Below are 21,923 nucleotides of genomic sequence, written 5' to 3' on the forward strand. Positions count from 1 at the left end.
TAAAAATCTTTTCTCATCATACATACGCACACACACTCGTACACACAAGCGCATCGCATTGATGATGAGTGAATGAACGGGACGTGCGAACGCATGCCAAGCTAAATGATCAAAGAGAAAAGTAATTTATTAAAGCCATAATCTCGTGGTTTGTACATTACGGTTGTTCAGCTTAAAAATAATTATTAAAAAAGTGCTTACAATGATTCGATGAAAAAAGAGAGAGAGAAAAAAAAATACAACCTGAAGAAAGCAAAGTAACTTCTAAAACGATGGTCAGGTCCTGAAACAAAGATTTTTGAGCGATTACACGTAGAATATGTCGTTAATTTTGTGCGATTTGCGTGTGCTTCGTGACAGTACAGAGAGTCAATTGTGTTTCTACTAAAATGTATATAAATATATGATAGAGCATAACGATTTCATTACAAATGAATTCGTTGATAGTCGAAGTTGAAAAATTTGTTGGTATAAATATGAAATAAATACAATTACTCGATACGATGCTTATTTATATGTATGTACAAAACGCAAGACGAAGAAAAGCCTTTTGTAAAAAAGAATGGCTATTCAATTTTACGTAACTTCGGAAGACGCCTCGTTACCGAAAGTTATTCATTTCTAACGTCAAACCACTTTCGTCACCTTGTCAACAAGTACATACCGATACAAGGCTAAAACTAGCAGTCCGGTTTTTCTGTCTTACTGTTAATTCTGCGTTATTAGATAAATAAAAAGTCTGCAGTTTATAGTAAATATATAGATGAAAATATTTCTATCTATGTACGATATTATTTGATACTCTGACTAACCGTTTTATTACTCCGACTATGGACGAGACTATGTCCATGTGCATTGAACGCACAGTGGCAAGAAATTAGTAAGTATCGACGAGAAGTTACGATAAAACGGTAACTTCTTTCGTCTTTTTTTTTTTTTTTTTTTTACATCTTTGGCAGTGATCCCAGTCGATCGTTACGTGTGAACTATCCCGAGATCGATATGATTTCATTGGTATAATCCATACCTCATAATAAAATAAACGTATCGTTCACCTTCGTAGAAGGATTCGTAATATTTAAAAAAATAAAGAAATAAAAAAATAAAAAAATAAAAAAATAAAAAAAAGACGTTCAACATTTTGGACATTTTTAGAGCAACATTTGTGCATTCGTTTATACGTATAAAATGATTAACAACGCGATAAATTCACCTAATGAACATTTAACGCATTACAGTCTTTTTACACACACGCACATTAATCTAGCATAAACTCCATCTAGTTAGAGAAAATGATCTAAATTTTGATTACACGTTGAAAACGCGTTATAGAAATAGTAAAATTTCCAACAATGACGCGTTTAATTCGCGTGATTGTTTAACTGTAATGCGTAAAAATCCATTCCAGTACGTTTCAAGTATACGAATTATCACAATGCTCGACAAAAAGTCGAGCAACGTCTCGCGTGCTTCAAGTACGTTATTGCAATCAATGGACGATTTCTCAGCATTTCATGAGCACCACCGGTTAGCGCGTGCATAGACACACGCACGCACGTACGCACGCACACACTTGTACGATAATTTAGTTGATCAGAATCAATGAACATTGGCAATTTCCTGAAGCATCCCAAGAATATGATCCAACTCTTGTCGAAAATAACATAATTGTCGATTTTTACCCTTCTCGTTCTTACAGTCCTTACATTGGGTACGATTGCGAAGTAAATCACGCACCAGGCTCTGCAAAGTCATCTCACGACTCTCGTGTCGTTGCTGAAGAATCGTTATTTTATCCTGCAGCAACTGCAACTGCTCCGTGCTCTGAAACGAAATCGAAATGGAATAGATGAAAGTGAAAATAACCGAACGTGGTGAACGTAGTGAAAATAACTCTAAATGAAGCGACTAGGTTTCTACCTTTTTAAATTGCAAGCTTTCTACCACAGTCTGTATTAGACACTGTGTACCCTGCGTTACGTACCGGCGTTGATAAATACTTGACTTTTTCATTCAACGTCTTGACCCTATTCTCCAAATGATCCCGTTCTGCCTTCAGAACTACCACCTGTTCCTTAGAGTCTTTCAATTTTTCAATCTGTTGCTTCAAATGTGATATCACAGCCAACTGCGTGTTTATCTGACTCTGTCGAGAAAAATAAAACTACGTCTGTTATAGGAATACCGTAAAATACTAGGTGCAGAGTACTATATACAGGTGCAAACGTATTCTTCGAAAATTGATAGTGCGCACGTAATACTACGAACCTGCAACTTTACCACTTTAGAATCGCCAAACTTTACGCTGTATTCTTTCAGCAAGCTAGCCATTTCGCGTTCGTGTTCCTCTTGCAACAGATTCAAGTCATGCAATCGCTTATTTTTCAAAGCCATAAAGTCCTTGTTCATCTTATTTAATTCCTCTTTCAAAATATCATTCTCGTCGGTTAATCTCTTGACGAGATTATTGCTGTCTCCGAGATTTTCGGTGTATCGCATGGGATCGTAAAGTAGCTTTTGAACAGAGCTTGAACAAGACATTCGTCGTTGAGAATTCGAATCGGACACGTGTCCATTCTGATAACACGTGTTCGAGTTCTGATCGTTTCCTTCGGAACATTTCAAAGTGTGTAACTTTGAATCAGCCGAGGATACCATGGCTCGATTCGATACCGTCCTCTCAAAATCCGTGCTGCTTTTAACAGATCTCCTATCGTTTAGTAATTTCTCTCGTTCCTTTTGTAATTTTCTGTTAGTCTTTTGTAGCTCCTGCAATTCTTTGCCAAGTTTCGACAATGCTTTATCTTTGTTTGCCAGTTCGAATTTCAGTCCACGTATAGTGGCCATAAGATATGCATCATCCTTCAGATTCTGAGACTTTAGATTAACTACTTTATTAACATTGGCTGACTTTTGATCCTTTTTATTATCTTCCTTCTCGAACGAGCCAGCTCTCTCTTCTTTCCTGATTGTTTCTACAGCCCTACTCTCGACAGGTTTCGATATCGTCTGTGTGAACATGTCGTTGTAAATTTTACGATTCTTAATATCAGCCTCGAGTAGTTTCTCCTCTAATTCGATTATCTGCGAACAGTATTTCTCCTTCATGTCAGAAAACTTTTTTTGAAACTCTATCACCTTCTGCTGCGCCAACTGATCCTTTGCTTTTATCTCATTTTCCAAACTTGAAATTCTATCCTCTAATAGCTTCAATTTTTCAGCACCAACTTTCTCTTGCTCCGAATTAGCCGTCAGTATAAGAGCAGACACAGAATCGGGATTCTTTCTCTTCAATATCCTTTCCATTTCACGTATCTGTCTGTTCAAATCGATGATCTTTTTGCTGTCAAGGATCACCTGGTCCTTCAATTTTTGCGTCAACTGCTTCTCACGTTCCACGTGACTTTTGGCTACCTGTAGCTTCTCTTCAAGATTCCCTTCTTTCACTCGCAATTCTAGCAGCTCCTTCTCCAATGGCAGTACGTTTTGCTGAATCTTATCAAACTGCTGTTTCACGATTCGTAACTGTTCGGTCTTGGAGCTGAGCTTGATCGTCAAATCCTCCAGCTGTTTCTTCAGTTCCAACTCGACGTTGGTTATTGCTTGCAATCGGTCCGTGATGAAATCGTTCTTCGTCCTCAGTTGTTCCTTGAACATCTCCAACTCGTCGTTCAGTAAACTATTCTGCTGGATTAAATCCTCGTTCTTTAACGCGTAGTCCGCGTTCTTCTCTCGAACCTCCGAAATTTCGAGATTCACTTTCAGCCTCTCCTCCTCGAGATCCTTTACTTTATCTGCAAGCTCTTGCATCTTATTACCAGACTCTAGCGGTGCAGTATTTTTCTGTTTCTGCAACTGCTTCATCTCTTCTTGCATGCGTTTAGTGTCTTGCATCAATTTCTTGTTCTCCGTTTCGTATGCGCGAATCAATTTCTCTTGTTTCTCCAATTCTTTCTCTAAAAGCACGATTTTAGTGTCCTTCTTCGGTTGAAAAGTGTCTATCACGCGTTTATCATTCAACAAGAGTTCGTCGAGCCTTGCCTTTAGAATGATATTTTGCTTTTTCAATGCGAACAATTCTTCCTCAAAAGATACACGCATACTGTCTATTTGATTTTTGTACAATTTCACTTCAGCCTCTAGCTGCTGTTTCAAAAGAACATTCTTGTGTCTCTCCTCGCGACACAAGTTCTCCCAGTTCGGTGTCACCGAATTGTGTTTCGTATCACCACCACCACCACCACCAGCCATGGACCGCTTTACATGATTATCTGGCGACTTTATTTGGTACCCTTTATACGTGGAAGACAAAGAGGAAGTAAAACCAACAGTCTTGATCAGATCTTTCTTTGGTTTCGATTTTGATTTTACTTTTGCTTTTGGTTTTGCTTTTGGAAGTACCCTGGTCTTGGAAGGAAGCCTCGTTACGATAGGCTTAACAGTACTTGATCTGCTGCACGTCAGATTACTGGTGGCAGGGTTTTTCACGGTATCCGAAGATTTAGCTACCTTTAAGTTTTCTACGGACGTTCGAAACGGTGTTGTTGTCTTACAGATCTGATCGTAACTTTTTGACTTTGAAAATTTGATTTCTTTTTTTTGCCCCTTACTGCTCGACGATGCGTTAACTGGATGCGATAGTAGTCGTCGAGTAGTCGTTGCGATACCGCTGCTTTTAATCTCAGTATTGGTCGTTTTCACATCTTCGGAAACTTGTTTGCTCTGATGCGTCCCCCCGCCGCATTCTACCGACTTTTCGGCTAACAATTTTGGAATTGCATCCGCAAACAATTCTAATCGCGGCGTAAGCCCAACCGTGTAAAGTTCTTCCTTAGACGTACCTGTTTTCTTGCTATCCTTCGACACGATTACACGATCCTTCGGAGATGTTTGATACTTAATATTATTCGTCGTATGCTTCGATTCGGTTTTGCTCTTACCGCTACTAACACTGACAGACCGTTTACGATCTTGGTCGCTCGAATTGCCATCCGTTTCACTTGTTTTAGGCAGTTCTTTCTCTAATATATCGGAAATTTCTTTTTCTGGAAATTCCGGACTTTTCTCGTTAATACTTTTGGATACTTTTTCCAAAACGGAGACTTGCTCGTCCGAAGATTTTAAAAGAGGATCGTGGATAGGATTTGATTCTTCTTCTTCTTCTTCTTCTTCTTCTTCTTCTTCTTCTTCTCCTTTTTTATCGCTTTGCCCTTGTAAAAGTTTTAAAAAATGCGAAAAATCTTCTTGCCCGAAACTCGAGCTACCCGACATACCACCACCCTCGGCCCTTTCTTTCGATTTTCTTAACAAATCTTCAAAAAAATCTTTATCTACATCAGTTATTTCTTTCTGTAAATTATCTTTATCCGATAATTCTATCTTTCTTATACTATTTATTGCTTCTTCCGACTTGGAATGCCTTTCAATCGGATCATCTAAATCTGAACTACTGGACACTTCCACCTTCTGTTCTTCGAACCTTCTTCTTTGGAGTTCCAAAGTTTTCGGGGCCTTTAAACAATTGACATTTTCGTACAGTACATCGAAACCAGGACTATCGTCGCTTTTTGTTTCCTTTCTCGGACTCCTTCTTATTTTTTCCGTCTCCTTATGCACTTCTTCTTCTATCAGCTGAAAAATGTCAGCTTCCAGCTGCCTGACCCTACCGAGGCTTTCTACATCCTCAGCGATATTTTCAGGTACTAAAGTGTCAGATTTTGATCCACTTTTCGACAAGCTACTACTATTTTTTCGTACAAGCTTTTCAGCTTCTTCTAACAATTCTTCGACAGATTTTTCTTCTTCCGTGGAATTCTTAACGCAAGTCCTTGATTTTCTACGATCTGCAGCTGAATTGGGGCTTAGAGCACCAGCGATCTTACTCATTTCTTCCAAGATGCTACCTATATCTTCGTCTGTTGCATCTGTACAAACGATTTTCAACATTGTTACACATTTCAAAAGCAATCAAATCAGTCGACAATAAACGTTGAATAATCCTTATGAGAATACCAACTTTCAAAATCGGATGGGTATTTGTCAAAAGCTGCAGAAGCTAAGATATCGCACAAAGTATCGTCTCTGTCTTTCATCTCTAATTCGCTTTTATGCATAGCCTGTGCAAAATGAAACAAGAAAATGTAACGCGTGTCTCTGTTGAAACGTTATCGGTTGAAAATTTGAATTACATAAAAGCAAAAGTACTCAATTACTTTACACATCTTTTCTTTCTCAAGAAATTCTTTCATAGAAGAACTAACATCCGGCGATATGGACGGGGACTGTTTTGTCTTTGCTTCTACTGGAACATTAGGAACATCGAGGCAGGTATCTGGCTTCTTCAACCACCATTGTTCTTCCTTCTGATCGTTATCATTCTTTTCATCCGGCTCAGATTTCTTCGACACTTTGGGCCTTTCTTTTATTCTAATGGAATTTTCATCCACGCTAAGACTAATCGATGTACCCAAAGTATCGTCTTCGGACTTTGAGATCAACTGCAGAAAAGAAATAAAACATGTGTACATATGTATGAAATTGTACTTCTCCAGAAGAGAAAATATATTAGAGAAATTTCATTATCGTTAATGTTCGATCAAATGACGCCTTATATAAAATAACATAAGTTTATAGAAACAAAAAAACCGGTGAAATATTTTAAGTCGTATCGAAGGCGTGAAATAAACGAAAATAGGTTAACGTAAGCGATCCCTGATTATATACGCTTATACTCACATCCTCGTAACGAGGAGACTTTTTTGGATTTGAAGACATTCGGATTTCTTAATAATAATACTTTTCAAAGATAGAAATACAATAATAAATCATATTTTCAAAATCGCTTGACACTTGCTGTACGTTTTGTTTGTTTGCGATTTAATTCGTTCGATGGACGTCTCGCAACCGCAACGCCCTCGTCTATTCAATAACGTACGGCAATTTTTTCGATCCTGCGTCCATAAAAAGCAAATGCTGAAAGGATTACATAACATAACATAACATAACATAACATAACAGGATTATTAACGAATCTAACCAAGAACGTAAAGAATAACGAGAGCAATTTACACCGCAATTATAGTTTATTTATTAATCGATTCATCAATATTGTAAGGATACCCTGTAATAAGTTACGGGTGCTGCAATCCATTGCAATCATTGTATATTGCACGATGATGAATACAAAATAATAATATGAATAATAAACTTTAAATTGTATAACATAACAAGCTTATGCTTATAATAAAGGAAAAGAAATGTTAGATACTCTAAACTTTCACGACGCGTATTATCGAATCGAATGATTAGTGGAAACATAAAAAAAACATGTTCATACGTATTACATAGCATCATCAACTAATTATTCGATATCGATGATAATGACCAATATTGATATTACCATATTGATTTACTTTCTCACAAAAGAACGAGTGCACATCTATCATCCTTTCATCATTTACATATCACAATATCGTGTGTATATTGTACATGTATATGTATATGTATGTTTGACATTTCTTAAAATATATGTATATGTGTGTATATCTCTTGAACTTTAACGTTTGTTATAACTCTGTACATACATCAACTTTGTATATCATAGATCATACTCGTATGTGTTTTTCCTCATAAAAATAGAGATTTCAATATGTGTATATTGTATATATATATATATATTAATTTTCGTTTTTATAATGCGTGATTCATTCGTGCGTTCCCCAAATGATAAGTATTTCGTAAAAATTTGTTTTTGAAAGGGGAAGAAAAAACAATATACAATTAGTAATGACGCGATTGTAGAGATGAAAAATCACGACTGCATTTGATCTCGAAAGGTATCCGAAAGAAAAATAAATCTACATATATTCGACAAAAAGTCAATGATAACACGCATGAAGTTTAAATAATTCTCTGTTGAAGAAACTGGTGTTACATTCTTCGCAATAGCGCTTAATATTATCGATCAACGATGCTGACATCTTTTTCGAGGTATTTATACCTCGAATCGTCTTCATCAAATTCGTTCCGACAGTTTGACTGTTGTTCGTGATATTTCCAAGACTTAGTAATTTCCTGGACGATAGTTGGATGTTATCAAATTTTTTCATTTTACCGCTTCTAAGATATAAATGTTGACTTGTTAAATACTTGGGCGGATAGTTGACCGGTGCGATTCGGTTCGAGCCAATCTTTCTCAATCTATCGACGATGATGTTAGGGTGTCTTGGATTTAATAAACTACCATCTATTCTACTATTTTGTACATTCGCGACAAAATCGTTAGGCAGTGAGTCTATTTTACTGGCCAAACGGATGGTGTCTCTCCTACGTTCGCAGTTTCTCGATAATGTCGCAGATACCGATTCGTGAAACGGCAGCGTATCTTCCGGATCGGGCAGTTGTTGCTCTTCTTTTATACCTAATTTAATTGTATTCTCTAACAAAATTGGCAACTTTTTCATAGGTATTTTCAATTTGTTCGCTATATTTCGAACTTTTTGTTTCTTTATTGACCGATGATACTTGTCATCCTGCTGCGATCTTTGGTTCGTATCTATGAATTTCGAGTACTTTCGTTTTGGTCCTATGTAATCGATCGTTCCTTTTCTTGGTCTCAATGTACGACCTTCGACACCGTGAAAGGGTTCAACTTTAATTTGCGTTGCTGGAAATTTTGCCAGCGGTATTGAAAACTTTGTATCCGTACTCCTCGACGAAATAACGGGATTTTGTTTTTTCTTCGTCCCCGTATAATCTATAAAACCCTTCCTGGGCCTTAAATTTCGAACAATAATACTTGTCGATAGCTCTTTGTTCGCGCTACATTTATCTCTTCTCGTCGGTAAATTATAATTTGATCGTTTCCTATGCGATTTATTCGCTAACACATTTTTCTTCACAGCCTGCTGTAATTCGTTGGAGCAGCCATTGCTGTCCGAGGTAACGTTCTTTACCCTATTGCACCTTGGTATCGTATTTTTATAATTCGTACATACAGTTTGATTACTTTGGTCCGTTTTATCACAGTAACAAGCGCAACGTGCGTACGCCGTATACGTAATGCCCTCGGGGATACCGTTCGGCTGGATACCGTTTACCGGAAAAGTTACCGAGCTAACTGAATTTATATAGTTTACGTTATCATCGACCATCGGATTCATCTCGTATACATCGTAATCCGGAGGCTCTAATTTCATCTTAACGTTCTCTATGTGAACCATCGGTACGCCAATCGTTTCCTTCGAGTTCTCCTTTCTCATCCAGGACAATTGACTTTTTAAATCCGCGTCCGTCTTCAAACAGTCGACGTAAAACTTGTGAAATTCTTCCAATTTGTAGCTGCACCGGTGACACATGTGCTTTGGTAACAAATCCATTTCGTGTACCTGCGGATATACGATATATGTATATTTTTTTTTTCTACTTACTATACATATGTAGTCGGTACAAGTTATTTATGTATGGCTATGAACAATCGTGCCTGAGTCTGCGTCATCTTTATATCACATAATCGTTTGAAAGAAACGAACGACAAATCGGAGTACTTATTGCACGTGTCGTGTCGTGTCGTGTCGTTTCGAATCAACTACATATTTGATGTAATAATAACGAAGATAACAGACGGTGTAACGCGTCTTTACGCACCACGGGGTGTTTGGTGTTTTCTTTCTTTTTCTTTCTTTTTCTTTTTTCTTTTTTCTTTTTTCTTTTTCAAATTAGGTTTTATAAGATGCAACTGCAACCTGCAACTTTGCACCTGTACAAAGACTATACATGTATATATATGTATGCATCTAAATACGACACAAGAAATATCTAACTGGTTTCAAAGCGCGGATAAATTTTGAAACACAAGATATTTCTGGTATGTATCTTTGAAAAATTTATAGTTTAATAATAATAATAAGTTGAAAGAAATGAATATAAGTACATGTTTCAAAGTTATGCAATACATGAAAAGTGTTTACGAAGCACATTGGCGCGAAGCAACGATAACCTCACTTTTAGGATTATAAACACGAACAGCATAACGTTTAGAAATGAATAACAAGAAAGCTGAAATTTCGAACTTGTTATAGGAAGAAAGGTGTTGCGTGTTCAGTACTTGGTACTATGCAGTACTATGCAGTAGTAGGATCCGTAGCGAAAAGGTGGTTCAGGAAGGGGCATTTATGATGTCAGAAAATGCTGCGAAAAATAGGTATAAAATTGGTGTAAGAAACGCGGCGATACGAAAGTATATACATATGTAGAAGGGAAAAGAATGATATGTGACATACCATGACTGGGAGAATGGCGTTGATTTTCTTCACATGGCTTTCATTCTTATCGAAAATATTAATCGAAATACCGGATTGTTTGCCGCAAAGACGGCAAATGCGGCTAGATTCGAGAGTCTCCATAACGGTATAAGAATGAATTTGTCCAGGTGTCAGAGTGGCGGAAACGTTGAATAGCGTGCAAAACCTCTCTATCCTTATTGTAATCGTTTCGAAGCGAGTTTTCGCGACACCCTAACCGCGCGCTTCGCGGGAATCCCTGAAAAGTCTGAGCGCGAACTTTCCTTTGTAACCCAGTCGTCGCCAGCGTATAATTCTGCGTCACGTTTCACCGTCGCGTCGCGTCGCGTCGCGTCGCGTCGGGTTGTCGGGGTTCGCGCAAACGCAAGCAAACACTTGTAAGTAACAACTGTGCTGTGATCGGCCGATGCTACGTACATTCTACCGAACACCGACGCGTCCTTCTGAACACGTCCCTAAAATTTTTTGAGAACTCGTTTCCATGGATTTTTCTACGGACTGTCGGTAAAGTTTTCAACATATTATTATTTCCAAATCTTGCGACAATCGTCGGTACTCGGGGTTTCCATTCAATGTGTCGGTTAATTTCCCATAGATGGCACCACCATTTAGTTTGAGCAAGCTATTTAATTTTACAAAGAAACGTAAAATCACGGTTAGACACAGTTAGACAGAAGAGGCAGGCAAGCAGGCAGGTAATAGAAAAAATCTAAAACTATAAAGAAATAAAAAGATTTTTCTGAGATGAAGCATGAAAATTATTTGAAAAATTTTGTACTTATCTAACGCTCTATTTCAGCATTTGACGTATATGTATCTACATAGAAAATACGATGAAATTACGCGATCAAGGTAAAAACAATGTCAGGAGAAAACACGAAACGGTAAGGAAAATGATTGTTTGATAAATTATTTTATTTAGTATGTATGTATGGCATACGGATCGGTAGCAAAACTTGATCGGTTGGAATCGGATTTAATTGACGGCTATAAAATGTAGCGAGAGGCTAATGTATCAGGAAAGAGGCAGCGTTGCCGTGCGATTCCTATAATTTTCAGGGTTCGTGCTTGACAAAATAACAATTGGGTGGGTGGGTGTCGGTTTTCACACCCGCGGCTCGATGGGGTCGCTCCGGAGAATGTAAAAAAGGCCAGAACTCGAAACCGGTCCCGATGGATCTTTCTTATACATACATGTACATGTACATGTATATGTACATGTATGTAGGTAGGGACCTACCCTGGCGTCCACAGTTTCCTCTCGCCTCTCGCTTCTCGGCTCTTGCCTCTCGCCCCACGTTCCTCGTTTTGCTTTGAATAAAGATCGAGCGTGTCAGGAACGTAGCTATCACGACGAGCGTAGACCTTTTCTCCTCTTTATTCGAAAATCTGGTAGGCGATTGGTACTAGGTTAACGAGTACGATCAATCACGTGAAATTTCTCGACGAAGAATTTTCTCGGTGAAAATGAAACGGTATTTTCTTTTTCTTTCGATCGTCTGATTTGTCCTAAGCGTTCGTCGGAGCGTTTGGGGCTGCAGCAGGTTCGCTTTGATCGAGTACCGGTGGCCCCGATTCACACCTGACTTTTACCGATAAAAACAGGCTCCGAAAGATATCATTATACGAGCAATAGCCAACAGGCTACTCAGAATCAGACCGAACGAAAGGGAACTGTTATCGGTAGGCAGGTAGTCCGCGTTTACGCTTTTAATCAGACGAATTCATTTGGTTGCTGTCGCGACTTTTCCTCTTTTTCGTCTCCTGATAATAACACGCTATCCACCTACTACCTACTACCTACTACCTACTACCTACTACCTACTACCTACTAATGGGGCTCATAGAGTGAAACGTTTTCTCGTTCGCACGGTCGGCAAGTCGATGTAATACACGCTTTCATTGACGCTTTGACGATTACACAATTATTATGCATCTCTTGTAGTTTGGAGGAAAAATTATTTATCTCTTCTATTATTTTAATAAGAGAGTGTCGGAAGAAAAAGGCCGAGGTGTTGAACGAAGATACAGACGAACCTGAAATTCGTGTTGCGGTTGAATACATACATAGAAGCAGGTTGGCCGACATGGTCGAAGAGGGTTTGGCTTTAGAGTCTCTAGGGCCTAGACGTAAGGCTAAAACTACATAGGCTAAAACTATAGGGACGCTGCGCCGAATGCGCCGAATGCGCCGAATGCGCGTTAATATCCACCCATGATTTTCGTCCTTTTGTGGCTGAATATACCTATTATACATATGTACATATCTACATATGAACAACGTCGTCCGTGTTCGGCCGAATGAAATATGTATACCTTTAGTCCATGCGCTCCTCGTAACTGGCGCCAAACGGATCAACATTTTCTCTTTCTCGCTTTCTCGCTTTCTCTCTGAACGCGCGAACATACAGACACGTAGAAATACAGAGGCGCGAACTATCTACGATAGCATCAGCGTCCCTTTTTTCTCCACCTCATCCAGATTTCTCGTCCGCTAACCTGTTGTCACGTTCGTTTTCTCACCGATTCCTCACCGATTCTTTTTAATGCGTTTAGAAAGAACAGAATGCGTTAAACTTAAAGCTGGTTCACGTTCTTTTCGTTTTCGCTTTCGCTTTCGCTTTCGCTTTCGTTACTTGTTCGATCACGCTCTTTCCGTTTGTCATGTAGCAACAAAGCTCTGAATTTGTCGTCGTGGTTACACACAACTATGACGATGACTACTTACGATTAAGTGGATGAACGTAAGCCGGCGAGGTCGAACTGTCGAACATTGAGTAGTATGTATGTACATAACTCGGTAAATTAACAAGCCGATCGATGAATGAACGAGTCCATGGTTCCTGGTCAGTGCTCAGCTAATCGTTGCGTAAACGACGCATTTCGCGATGTACATTATGTAGAAACTATGTACACTGTTACGATGATTGTATTGCCATTTTATCTTAACCCCCGTAGTTAGTTCTTCTTGAGTAAGCACATTTATGGCAGTTTAGTCAAACGACCTCGCTTTTCTCTCTGTTCACTAGCGATAATAACAGGCGGGCAGGGGAAATAAAGCTTGTGTTATTTCGTCGAAAGAAACAAAAGACAAAGAAAAGAAAGGAAAATGGAAAGAAGGGCTAGATATTTCAATTGATATACATAGCTAACTACGTACGATACGATACGATATACGATACGATACGATACGATGATGGTGAACAAGTGGAATAACGAGACGACTAGTACTAGCACAAATCAATCTGGGTCATAGATTCCACGTCGCGGTCGGAAAGAGACGCGCAGTAGCAGGCTTTTCAGAACAAGTTGGATCTAATTGTAAGAGTACATTTGAAATAGTTGCGTACGAAGAGAAGTTAAATCGTAAAAAATCGAGAAAAAATGAAACGTATTGAGTTGAAAGTTGAAACGATCGTCGTCGTAGCTCTGTAAATAAAATATGTAGGTGCGTGGCATTGAGCTTTGAAATCGCAGCATGGGTGCGCGCCCTCAATCGCCGAATCGGCGCCGTTCAAGCGCGAATGCACCACTTTCCAGACGCGCACCACCGCCTTTCTAACCGATTCTTCTCTTTTTCTCAACTTCTTCTCCTCCCCCTCTTCGGTCATTCATTCGGTTTGCTCCCTTCCACTTGTTCTTCTTCGCCTTCGTCGTTCCTTGCTTCTTCTGGCTCGTTATCAGCTTTGATTTGCAACGCGAAATAATCGACAGATCGATGCTCGTTGTATGTATGTAAAAAAATAGATTCTCGTTTTATTCGAATTTTCTACGCCACGCATTATGTATTACGAATCAGAATTGTAAATAATCGCCGCGATTCTAACTGTCAATTGTATTGTATGTAGTTTCCGCGCGAAGATGATGCGTGATGACGCGTGATGACGCGTGACCACGCGACCCTGCAAAGACATTCGCGCCTTTTCGAGAAACCGTTCTTCTCAGCCTGACTTTTTCTCCGTTTCTCCGTTTCTCCATATGGTTTCCCATCATTCGTTCTGGAGCAGAACGGTCGGTATATACCGCGCAACCATGCTCGTCGAGAGAGAAAAGAAGATCCGTGGAAGCCGCGCTCGTCCTTGTCGCGGCACGGTGGCGCCCATAGGGTGCCCATGTACCTACTTACATACATATACGTATACGTACGACGTGACGAGTCAGGGCTGTAGTTTAAATTTTACGTGCCCATGTTTCGTTTCGTTTCGTTTCGAAACCGTTTAGAAAATAAGTACGTATCTAAATGCACGCGCAAAAGAATGATTTTGATGGAAACGAAGTACTGAACGCGTTCTAGATTTTCTTATTATCTACGATTTAGTTTAGAAAGTGTATTAAAAAAGAAGCGATTGTGCGTTTTGGCACGCAACCTCTTATTCCTAGTTTATGTTCGTTTCGATATTTGTTCGGTAGAAAGAACGTGGCGCTGGGTTACTTCGAATTCGAGATACATCGTCGTTAGATGCGCGCGCGCTCCTATTTATTGTTGTCTCGTTCTGTTACAGCCGCGTAAACCGGTCTCTTCGTTCGAGAGCCGACGCGATCCGATCTGGCATCCAACGAGCTACAAGCAGTCCTTTCCATGAACCAACGGAAATAGCCGAGGCAGAACGTGCTGTGCTGTGCTGTGCTGTGCTGTGTGCTGTGCTGTGCTGTGCTGTGCTGGCCTGCGCTTTGCGAACGACGCAAACCGCCCTACGTCACAGTGAAGTATGTGCTCTCGAGTGTAGAAAATGGCTGCGCTCTCCGCTACCCCGGGTCGGCACGGATGTAAATACGGCCTGTGGATCAGCTTTGGAGTGTTTATCGTAAGATTTGTTGGTGGTGAGTAAATTTGTGCTTTGTTACGCGATCGCAACTGCATGTGTTTCCCGTTAAATTAGTGAACGCGGAACGTGGAACGTGGAACGTGGAACGTGCAGTGTACCAGAGAATCGATCGGATGCGGATTTTTAGTACGATTGATGCCTGCTATTGACTACCGTTCGCCTTCTGCTACACAGATGTATGTGTCCTCTTGGTATATGGCCTCTCCACCCCGTCACCCCTCCGAATTCTCCCATCATCCCCTCCTCTCGCTTTAATCGTCAATCGCATCGCATCGTATCGTATCGTATCGTATCGTATCGTATCGTTTCGTTGTTTTCGACATATCGATGATAAACACTGTAGGTATGTAACATAAATACTTACATACACGGATATCGAGCGTTTTACGAAAGATTTTCAACTAATCTTTCACCTCTGTCGGATCGTTTTTCTTCTTTTCCTCTCACAGTTAAAAAAATCTTAAATTTCTCCTCGATTTGATATTATGTGCCAATATATTTATTATAGATACATACGTAAATACATATGTACCTACTTACGTTTCGCGCATTCGAATGCACGGTCCGTTTTGTCCTACGATCTAGGCCATTTTCGTGTGAGAAATTCTTGTGCCAAAAACGTGTATGTACGTCGTTTCTTATCCATAACTCGAGAAGAAGTGAGATGGAGAGAGAGAATCAAAAATAAAAAGAAAAAAGGAATAATATAACGCGAAAAAAGGAGTAAGCGAACGGGCAAGAAAGGAAGAAGGAAGGAAGAAAGAAAAGAGAGGTTAGGGACTGAAATACCAGCGACTATCTCGCTGCTTTTGCCGCTTCTAAAGTCTCGCCTCTCGCCACAGGTCTCGCGCCTTGCCTTGTCTTGCCTTGCCTTGCCTACCCCGATCTTTTTTTCACGTGACAAATACAATTCTGTATTTCTGTCTGGCTTCTGGTTTCGCCGTGACTTTTCTTTATTTCCTCTTGAAGGATTTACGCGTTGTTCGCCGTTGGATCAGGATGCGCCTCACCTACGCGCAATACATACCTTGCTTCTCGCTTGCGTGCCACTCTGCATCTGCGAAACAAAAGAAGAATAACGCGTTTAATTAACGACGAAATACTATAATTGTTATCGTTATTGACACAGGTATAATCGTAGCAAGTATTTTTCTCCGATAAGTACGTTTCATTCTAACGGAAAAAGATTAAAAAGTTACGCGCGTTATCGGATTAACAATAATGTTCTGTTGTTAAGGTTCGATGTTAAAAAGTAAATAGCCAAGCGCTTATAAATAAATAAATAAATAAATAAATACGACGCGACGCGATGCGACACGACGGTTGTCAGAATTGCCTATAAACGATTTAACAGGGATTAATCGCGCGAGGCGAGTACGTAACGACGGTGAATTCGCTGACTAAACAAAATTGGCTGGATGGATCGTTCTACGAACGCTCGGAAACAAGTATTGTTGTTAGTTAATTGACGCGAACGCGATAAAAAAAAAAAAAAAAAAAAAACCAACAGGTGTTTGTTAAAATCGGATAGGTCCATTTTCGAGTTGAAGCATCGACGTTTTAGGGGGAACGAATCACAGGAATTAGTGTTCGCGCATCGTAAAACTGGAAACACGCAGGAATATGACACGTGTATACATACCTATATGTGTATAAACCGCAAACGATAATAGCTTAATTGGATGAGTTTGTTATCGTATCAGAACACGTATTTCGAGCAACGAAACTGTTATATGCTTACGCGTACCTTTCTCGTCTATTTTGCTCGAAAGAAACGCGACAGCGACCCAGTTGTTTTACTTTGTTTTATGCGTCTACATATATGTATGTAAGTCTATCAAAGACTTGTATACTAAAAATATTCTCGCTCGATCTGTCGAGATATGTCGACGACGACAACGACGACAACGACGACAACGACGATGATGATGATGAAAGAGACCACGAAACACGTTTACCTCTGTTGGAAGTCGATTGATAATCGTGCACCGACGATTTCCTTGTACGGTACGATCAGCGTGCCTACCTACATGGCGTTACATGCCGTAGCCTGAGGTGTACCGTGCCAGGAAAGGGGTATGGAGTATGAACGTATGATGTATACTCGATCTTGGAAAGGCTCGACTCGGAGCTTGCTTTCTGCCGCGTCTCTCTTTAAAAACTCGTCGTGTAAAGAAAGGTTTGTCGAAATGAAAAAAGAAAAGGAAATAACTGGAAACGAGTCTGTTACATGCAGATATGTAGGTAGACGCGTTCACTTTGAGAATCGATCCTTCGTCCAAATACTTGGGGATGATATAAATAGAGCGGTCACCACCGTAAAATAGACGCAAGGGAGCAGTTTCGCGACTGAAGATACGTACTCTAGCCAGCTACTTTGATACGTATGACCGATGCACCCGACTTTTTCGTTTCTTGCAAACTATTCAAGTGAAAAGTTTGAAAATCGGTTCACGTGAGTAAGACGTCCCTGTTGCGGAGTGTGCGTTCTATCGAACAGAGTCAATAGTCAAATGTTTCGTTCAAACTCTTCTTCACGGTGTATGTACATTATAAACTTTGTACTCTTTGTTTACTAATCGGCTAAGACATGCTTGCCGATCATTTTTACGCGTGTTAGATAGATAACCTTAAAGCAGTTGGTTGCTGGTACATACACCCGTGTACTTTTCTACTTGCATCGATCGTATCTCTGATGTACCCTATCGGATTTCTATCTTTCTCTTTCGATTTCGATTTCGATTTCGATTTCGATTTCGATGAGAGGAAAATGAGAAGAGGATGATTATAATTGTCCTACCTACTAATATTATTAGTCGGCTTGCTTTTCTGGTAAATGCGAACGAAAGCATCGGAAGATCGTCGATGAAATTGTATAATTCGGTTTCACATCTTTCTCTTATTCGTTGCCATAACCGTATATCGTATCGTATCGTATATCGTATCGTATCGTATCGTAGGACGCAATGGCCAGCAATGGCTGTCCACCTACGCTAAACACGTTACTGTAGGTAACACGTAGGATATCCAGCCATTACCGTTTCGCTTTCTCTTGGACGATATCGTTTCTTCTTCGTATGTATCTATAATACCATATACGTACATATGTATGTATGTACATATTCTCTTTTCGATTTCAGCGTTAGGAATCACTTGCTATTGCGAAGGACACTGCCCGGACGATCGACAAAATGGAACGTGCGAAGGAAGACCCGGCGGTCATTGTTTCAGCGCCGTGGAGGAAGTTTGGGACGCGGAATCGGGAGAATACGTGCCGGAATGGTCGTTTGGCTGTTTACCGCCCGACGAGCAAGGTTTCATGCAATGCAAAGGATATCTGGTGCCACATTTGCAAGGGAAAAGCATAGTGTGTTGTAACAAAAGTGCTCTTTGCAACAAGGACTTGTATCCTGAATACAAACCTAGACCCACCGCGGTACCTAATCCTATGGCTATAGCATCCGGTGCGCCGTTGATAATATTAGCTACCGTTCTTTCCGTCTGCTTGATGGTCGTTTCGATAGCCATGCTACTGATATATCAGAAATACAGAAGAAAAGAGAGAGGTCCCTGCCTGGTGCCTCCTGCAGGAACGTTAAAAGACTTTATCGACCAGAGCAGCGGATCTGGTTCGGGATTACCCCTTCTGGTGCAACGAACGATCGCTAAACAATTGGCTTTATCTCAGTGTGTCGGCAAGGGACGTTACGGTGAAGTTTGGCTTGCCAGATGGAGAGGTGAAAAGGTCGCGGTCAAGGTATTTTTTACGCTCGAGGAAGCCTCTTGGTTCAGGGAAACAGAGATTTATCAGACCGTATTGATGAGGCACGATAACATATTGGGCTTTATCGCTGCGGACATCAAAGGAACCGGCTCTTGGACGCAAATGTTACTAATCACCGACTATCACGAGAGAGGATCGTTGTACGATTACCTACAGACCACCGTTCTCGATCACCCTGCTCTCTTGGCCATTTGCCTTTCGATCGCCTCTGGAATCGCTCATCTTCATACCGAGATATTTGGCACTCGTGGCAAGCCTGCCATAGCTCATCGAGACATCAAGAGTAGAAATATTTTAGTAAAAAGAAACGGCGAATGCGCCATCGCCGATTTCGGATTGGCGGTAAGATATATTAGGTAAGCGATTTAACCGATTTAACCGATTTAACCGATTTATCACCTCGAACCCACCAGAACCTTAAATTACCAAATTATTAGCAAATAAACTTCAATATTCCTACTTTCATTTCTACTTTGTTCGCAGTGAAAGCGGAGAAATCGATATCGCGCCAAACACCCGAGTCGGTACACGTCGATACATGGCTCCGGAAGTTTTGGAGGAAACTTTGAACACATCCTCTTTTGATGCCTTCAAAATGGCCGACATGTATTCGGTTGGTTTGGTACTTTGGGAAGCGTGTAGAAGATGCGTAACCGGTGGCAAAAATTCGATCGTCGAACCGTACGCTTTACCCTATCACGACGTCGTGCCGAGTGATCCAGATTTCGAGGATATGCGGTTGGCTGTTTGCGTGAAACGGTTACGTCCAGTCATACCTCCTCGATGGGAAAACGACACGGTAGGAATATCAAAAATTCATCAAATCCGACCAAATCCGGTCAAATCTGGCCAAATCCGCCTGATAAAATCGTTCATTATTTTCTCTCTTTTTACTTGCAGATCCTATTCGCTCTGAGTAAGCTTATGGCCGAGTGCTGGCACGCGAATCCTGCCGTTCGTTTAACAGCGCTACGCGTCAAAAAAACGATATCTAAACTACACATCGACAATGCCATCAAAATTGTCTAGCGCTTGGCAAACTTACGATTAGTCGAATTTGTTCCAAGCTTATTACTTTTTACAAGCTTACAAACTATTTTCCCCTTGTATATATGCTCCTGGTGTACATAAGTTTATCGACAGACTGCAAGCCTGAAGACTGAGTACTAACATTTATAAATACAGAAAGATGAATGAATGCGAACATTTTGATGATCGATGGATGATTGGTTATTGGTTATTGGTTATTGGTTATTGCTTCTCATCAACGAACCAGTTACGAATGAGTATGTATTTTATACGTATACGTATACGAATGTCAATTTTTCTTTTTTCTTTTTTTTCCAATCAACACATCCGCGAAACGCTCCTCCTCTTTTAACGCGTTTCCTTTCGTTCCCTTCAACGTCGTTCAACTTGTATAATCGACGATGGCTACTACTTATTCTTCTTAGCAAAGGTAACGTTTTATTGTTAGTAGTAAATTTAGTTACGACTACAAAAAAATCTATCCTTAATAGGAACAACAGCTTTATCGTTTTCATCCTAGCATTTCAGTCTGTTCTATTTACTTATTTAGCGGCGTGACCTTTATATTCGTTGAAAAGTGATCATCATCCAAGATTACGACGCGACGATGTCGTTGTCGATGTCGATGTCGATGTCGATGTCGATGTCGATGTCGATGTCGATGTCGATGTCGATGTCGATGCAATAATTTATCGTCAATCAGAAAGTTTCGCAGGATACATACATGTTCAGAATCATTCAGAAATACAATGCTTTTCACGTTAAAAACGTTCGACAAAAGTATAATGTTTACGTATTCGAAATATTCTTCTACGCCGGAATATCTTGCTTGCTATCTATGCAAAAAAACATTCATTTTATTATCCTTTTCTTTCCATCGATCGTGTTACGCTCGATTTTTAAATTCAAAGTCAGAAAAATTACATTTTATCGATATTACCAGCAGTTGTGTTGATACTTGCACACTGTTTCTTTCTCTTCATATATGATCCTGTATTATCTGTACAGTATGTAATTTATGTTTTTAAGTTGTACAAATGGGATATATTGTTTAGCATAAGAATTTAAAGATTAGAATCATTAAGTATATTATATTATAAAAACGTTGATTCCCTAAACTCGAAAGATATCTTTTAACAAGATGATCGGAGCAGCGATAATCCTTTTTGCAGCTCGTTGATCTTTTATGTATGTATCAATAGTTTGGTGTATTTGTAAACTTTGTAAAATGGCTGGATTATACCCAAGTACCTACCTAAATTTTCAACGAAAAGTTTGACAAAATCGTTGCTCTGTTAACAAACTATGTTTTTAGCTATTCACTTCGAGTCCTTATTGTTACATACGACTTCCGTATACGCGTATTATGTAACAAAAGTCACTGTTAAATAGTCTTTAAGTTTTCGTTTGGGAAAATCAACTGTAATTGCATTAAAACTCATAGCTAATAGTTAGTTGATCGCAGACAATGAAATTTATATTTTTAACAAGTATTAAATATTATCGTCTTTTTAAACAGATATCAACTTTACTTATTTCTTTGACGGTGTAGAGCGTAGGGTATCATCATCCCATTTTTCTATCCGTTTTACTATTTCAAAGTAGTTAAACGCGTACTATATACATACACGCAAATACGTTTTTATCATGTTTTTACATATGTATAAATTTGATTACAAGTAAATCCCTAAAACTCGTGTAAATCATTGCCGCTGTTTAATTTACATACGTACATACGTACATACGTACATACGTACATACGTATATACATATACTTGAAAACCACTAGGCTTTGTGTCTCGTCAATATTAGATGTCTAATAATTATGCCGAAATATTTAGGCGTGATAAAAATATGAAACTCGGAGCAAATCGAATATCGGTCAATTTTTCATCATTCGTTCTTTGAAATCTCAAAGATGTTATTGTTTCCGATATACCAGTCGTATGTATGTATGCATCACATGCATGTATAAATTTTTGG

The 21,923-nt window shown here is 39.6% G+C and overlaps 3 protein-coding genes across 9 annotated transcripts; 1 reads left to right on the top strand and 2 right to left on the bottom strand.

The window, feature by feature from the left end:
• Nucleotides 1-109: 109 nt before the first annotated feature.
• Nucleotides 110-7,481, bottom strand: LOC114879661 (centrosomal protein of 162 kDa-like). 3 transcript variants are annotated; one of them, XM_029194805.2, is made up of 8 exons: nucleotides 7,400-7,481; nucleotides 6,736-6,972; nucleotides 6,213-6,497; nucleotides 6,017-6,116; nucleotides 2,269-5,924; nucleotides 1,985-2,146; nucleotides 1,707-1,824; nucleotides 110-283 (listed from the first exon to the last, which is right to left on the bottom strand). In XM_029194805.2, coding segments are annotated over exons 2-8 (4,362 nt in total). In that variant the 5' UTR covers nucleotides 6,775-6,972; nucleotides 7,400-7,481; the 3' UTR covers nucleotides 110-281. The 3 variants fall into 3 exon arrangements, with proteins under 3 accessions (XP_029050638.2, XP_029050637.2, XP_029050639.2); XM_029194804.2 differs by having other exon boundaries at nucleotides 110-1,824; XM_029194806.2 differs by lacking the exon at nucleotides 110-283 and having other exon boundaries at nucleotides 1,733-1,824; nucleotides 1,921-2,146.
• Nucleotides 7,064-10,607, bottom strand: LOC114879668. 5 transcript variants are annotated; one of them, XM_029194824.1, is made up of 3 exons: nucleotides 10,281-10,370; nucleotides 10,071-10,188; nucleotides 7,064-9,386 (listed from the first exon to the last, which is right to left on the bottom strand). In XM_029194824.1, the coding sequence occupies exon 3, from the start codon at nucleotides 9,375-9,377 to the stop codon at nucleotides 7,878-7,880; it is 1,500 nt and encodes a 499-aa protein (XP_029050657.1). In that variant the 5' UTR covers nucleotides 9,378-9,386; nucleotides 10,071-10,188; nucleotides 10,281-10,370; the 3' UTR covers nucleotides 7,064-7,877. The 5 variants fall into 5 exon arrangements, with proteins under 5 accessions (XP_029050657.1, XP_029050653.1, XP_029050654.1 ...); XM_029194820.2 differs by lacking the exon at nucleotides 10,071-10,188 and having other exon boundaries at nucleotides 10,281-10,607; XM_029194821.1 differs by lacking the exons at nucleotides 10,071-10,188; nucleotides 10,281-10,370 and adding an exon at nucleotides 10,003-10,044.
• Nucleotides 10,608-10,714: 107 nt separating this feature from the next.
• On the top strand, nucleotides 10,715-21,460 carry LOC114879670 (bone morphogenetic protein receptor type-1B). Its single transcript, XM_029194827.2, has 7 exons — nucleotides 10,715-10,805; nucleotides 10,897-10,996; nucleotides 11,101-11,185; nucleotides 14,804-15,122; nucleotides 18,268-19,267; nucleotides 19,395-19,710; nucleotides 19,812-21,460. The coding sequence occupies exons 4-7, from the start codon at nucleotides 15,032-15,034 to the stop codon at nucleotides 19,938-19,940; spliced, it is 1,536 nt and encodes a 511-aa protein (XP_029050660.1). The 5' UTR covers nucleotides 10,715-10,805; nucleotides 10,897-10,996; nucleotides 11,101-11,185; nucleotides 14,804-15,031; the 3' UTR covers nucleotides 19,941-21,460.
• The last annotated feature ends 463 nt before the right edge of the window (nucleotides 21,461-21,923 follow it).

This window comes from Osmia bicornis, chromosome 10, assembly GCF_907164935.1.
Source record: "Osmia bicornis bicornis chromosome 10, iOsmBic2.1, whole genome shotgun sequence".
Classification (NCBI taxonomy): domain Eukaryota; kingdom Metazoa; phylum Arthropoda; class Insecta; order Hymenoptera; family Megachilidae; genus Osmia; species Osmia bicornis.

Coding starts and splice junctions, on each gene's coding strand:
- LOC114879661 (XM_029194804.2), bottom strand. CDS start 6,774: ATGTCTTCAAATCCAAAAAAGTCTCCTCGTTACGAGGAT. Junction 2,147..2,268: donor CTAAAGTGGTAAAGTTGCAG/GTTCGTAGTATT, acceptor TTTTCTCGACAG/AGTCAGATAAACACGCAGTT. Junction 1,825..1,984: donor TCAAGTATTTATCAACGCCG/GTACGTAACGCA, acceptor ATTTCGTTTCAG/AGCACGGAGCAGTTGCAGTT.
- LOC114879668 (XM_029194820.2), bottom strand. CDS start 10,403: ATGGAGACTCTCGAATCTAGCCGCATTTGCCGTCTTTGCGGCAAACAA. Junction 9,387..10,280: donor ACGCCATTCTCCCAGTCATG/GTATGTCACATA, acceptor GTATATCCGCAG/GTACACGAAATGGATTTGTT.
- LOC114879670 (XM_029194827.2), top strand. CDS start 15,032: ATGGCTGCGCTCTCCGCTACCCCGGGTCGGCACGGATGTAAATACGGC. Junction 15,123..18,267: donor TATCGTAAGATTTGTTGGTG/GTGAGTAAATTT, acceptor TTTCGATTTCAG/CGTTAGGAATCACTTGCTAT. Junction 19,711..19,811: donor CTCGATGGGAAAACGACACG/GTAGGAATATCA, acceptor TTTTACTTGCAG/ATCCTATTCGCTCTGAGTAA.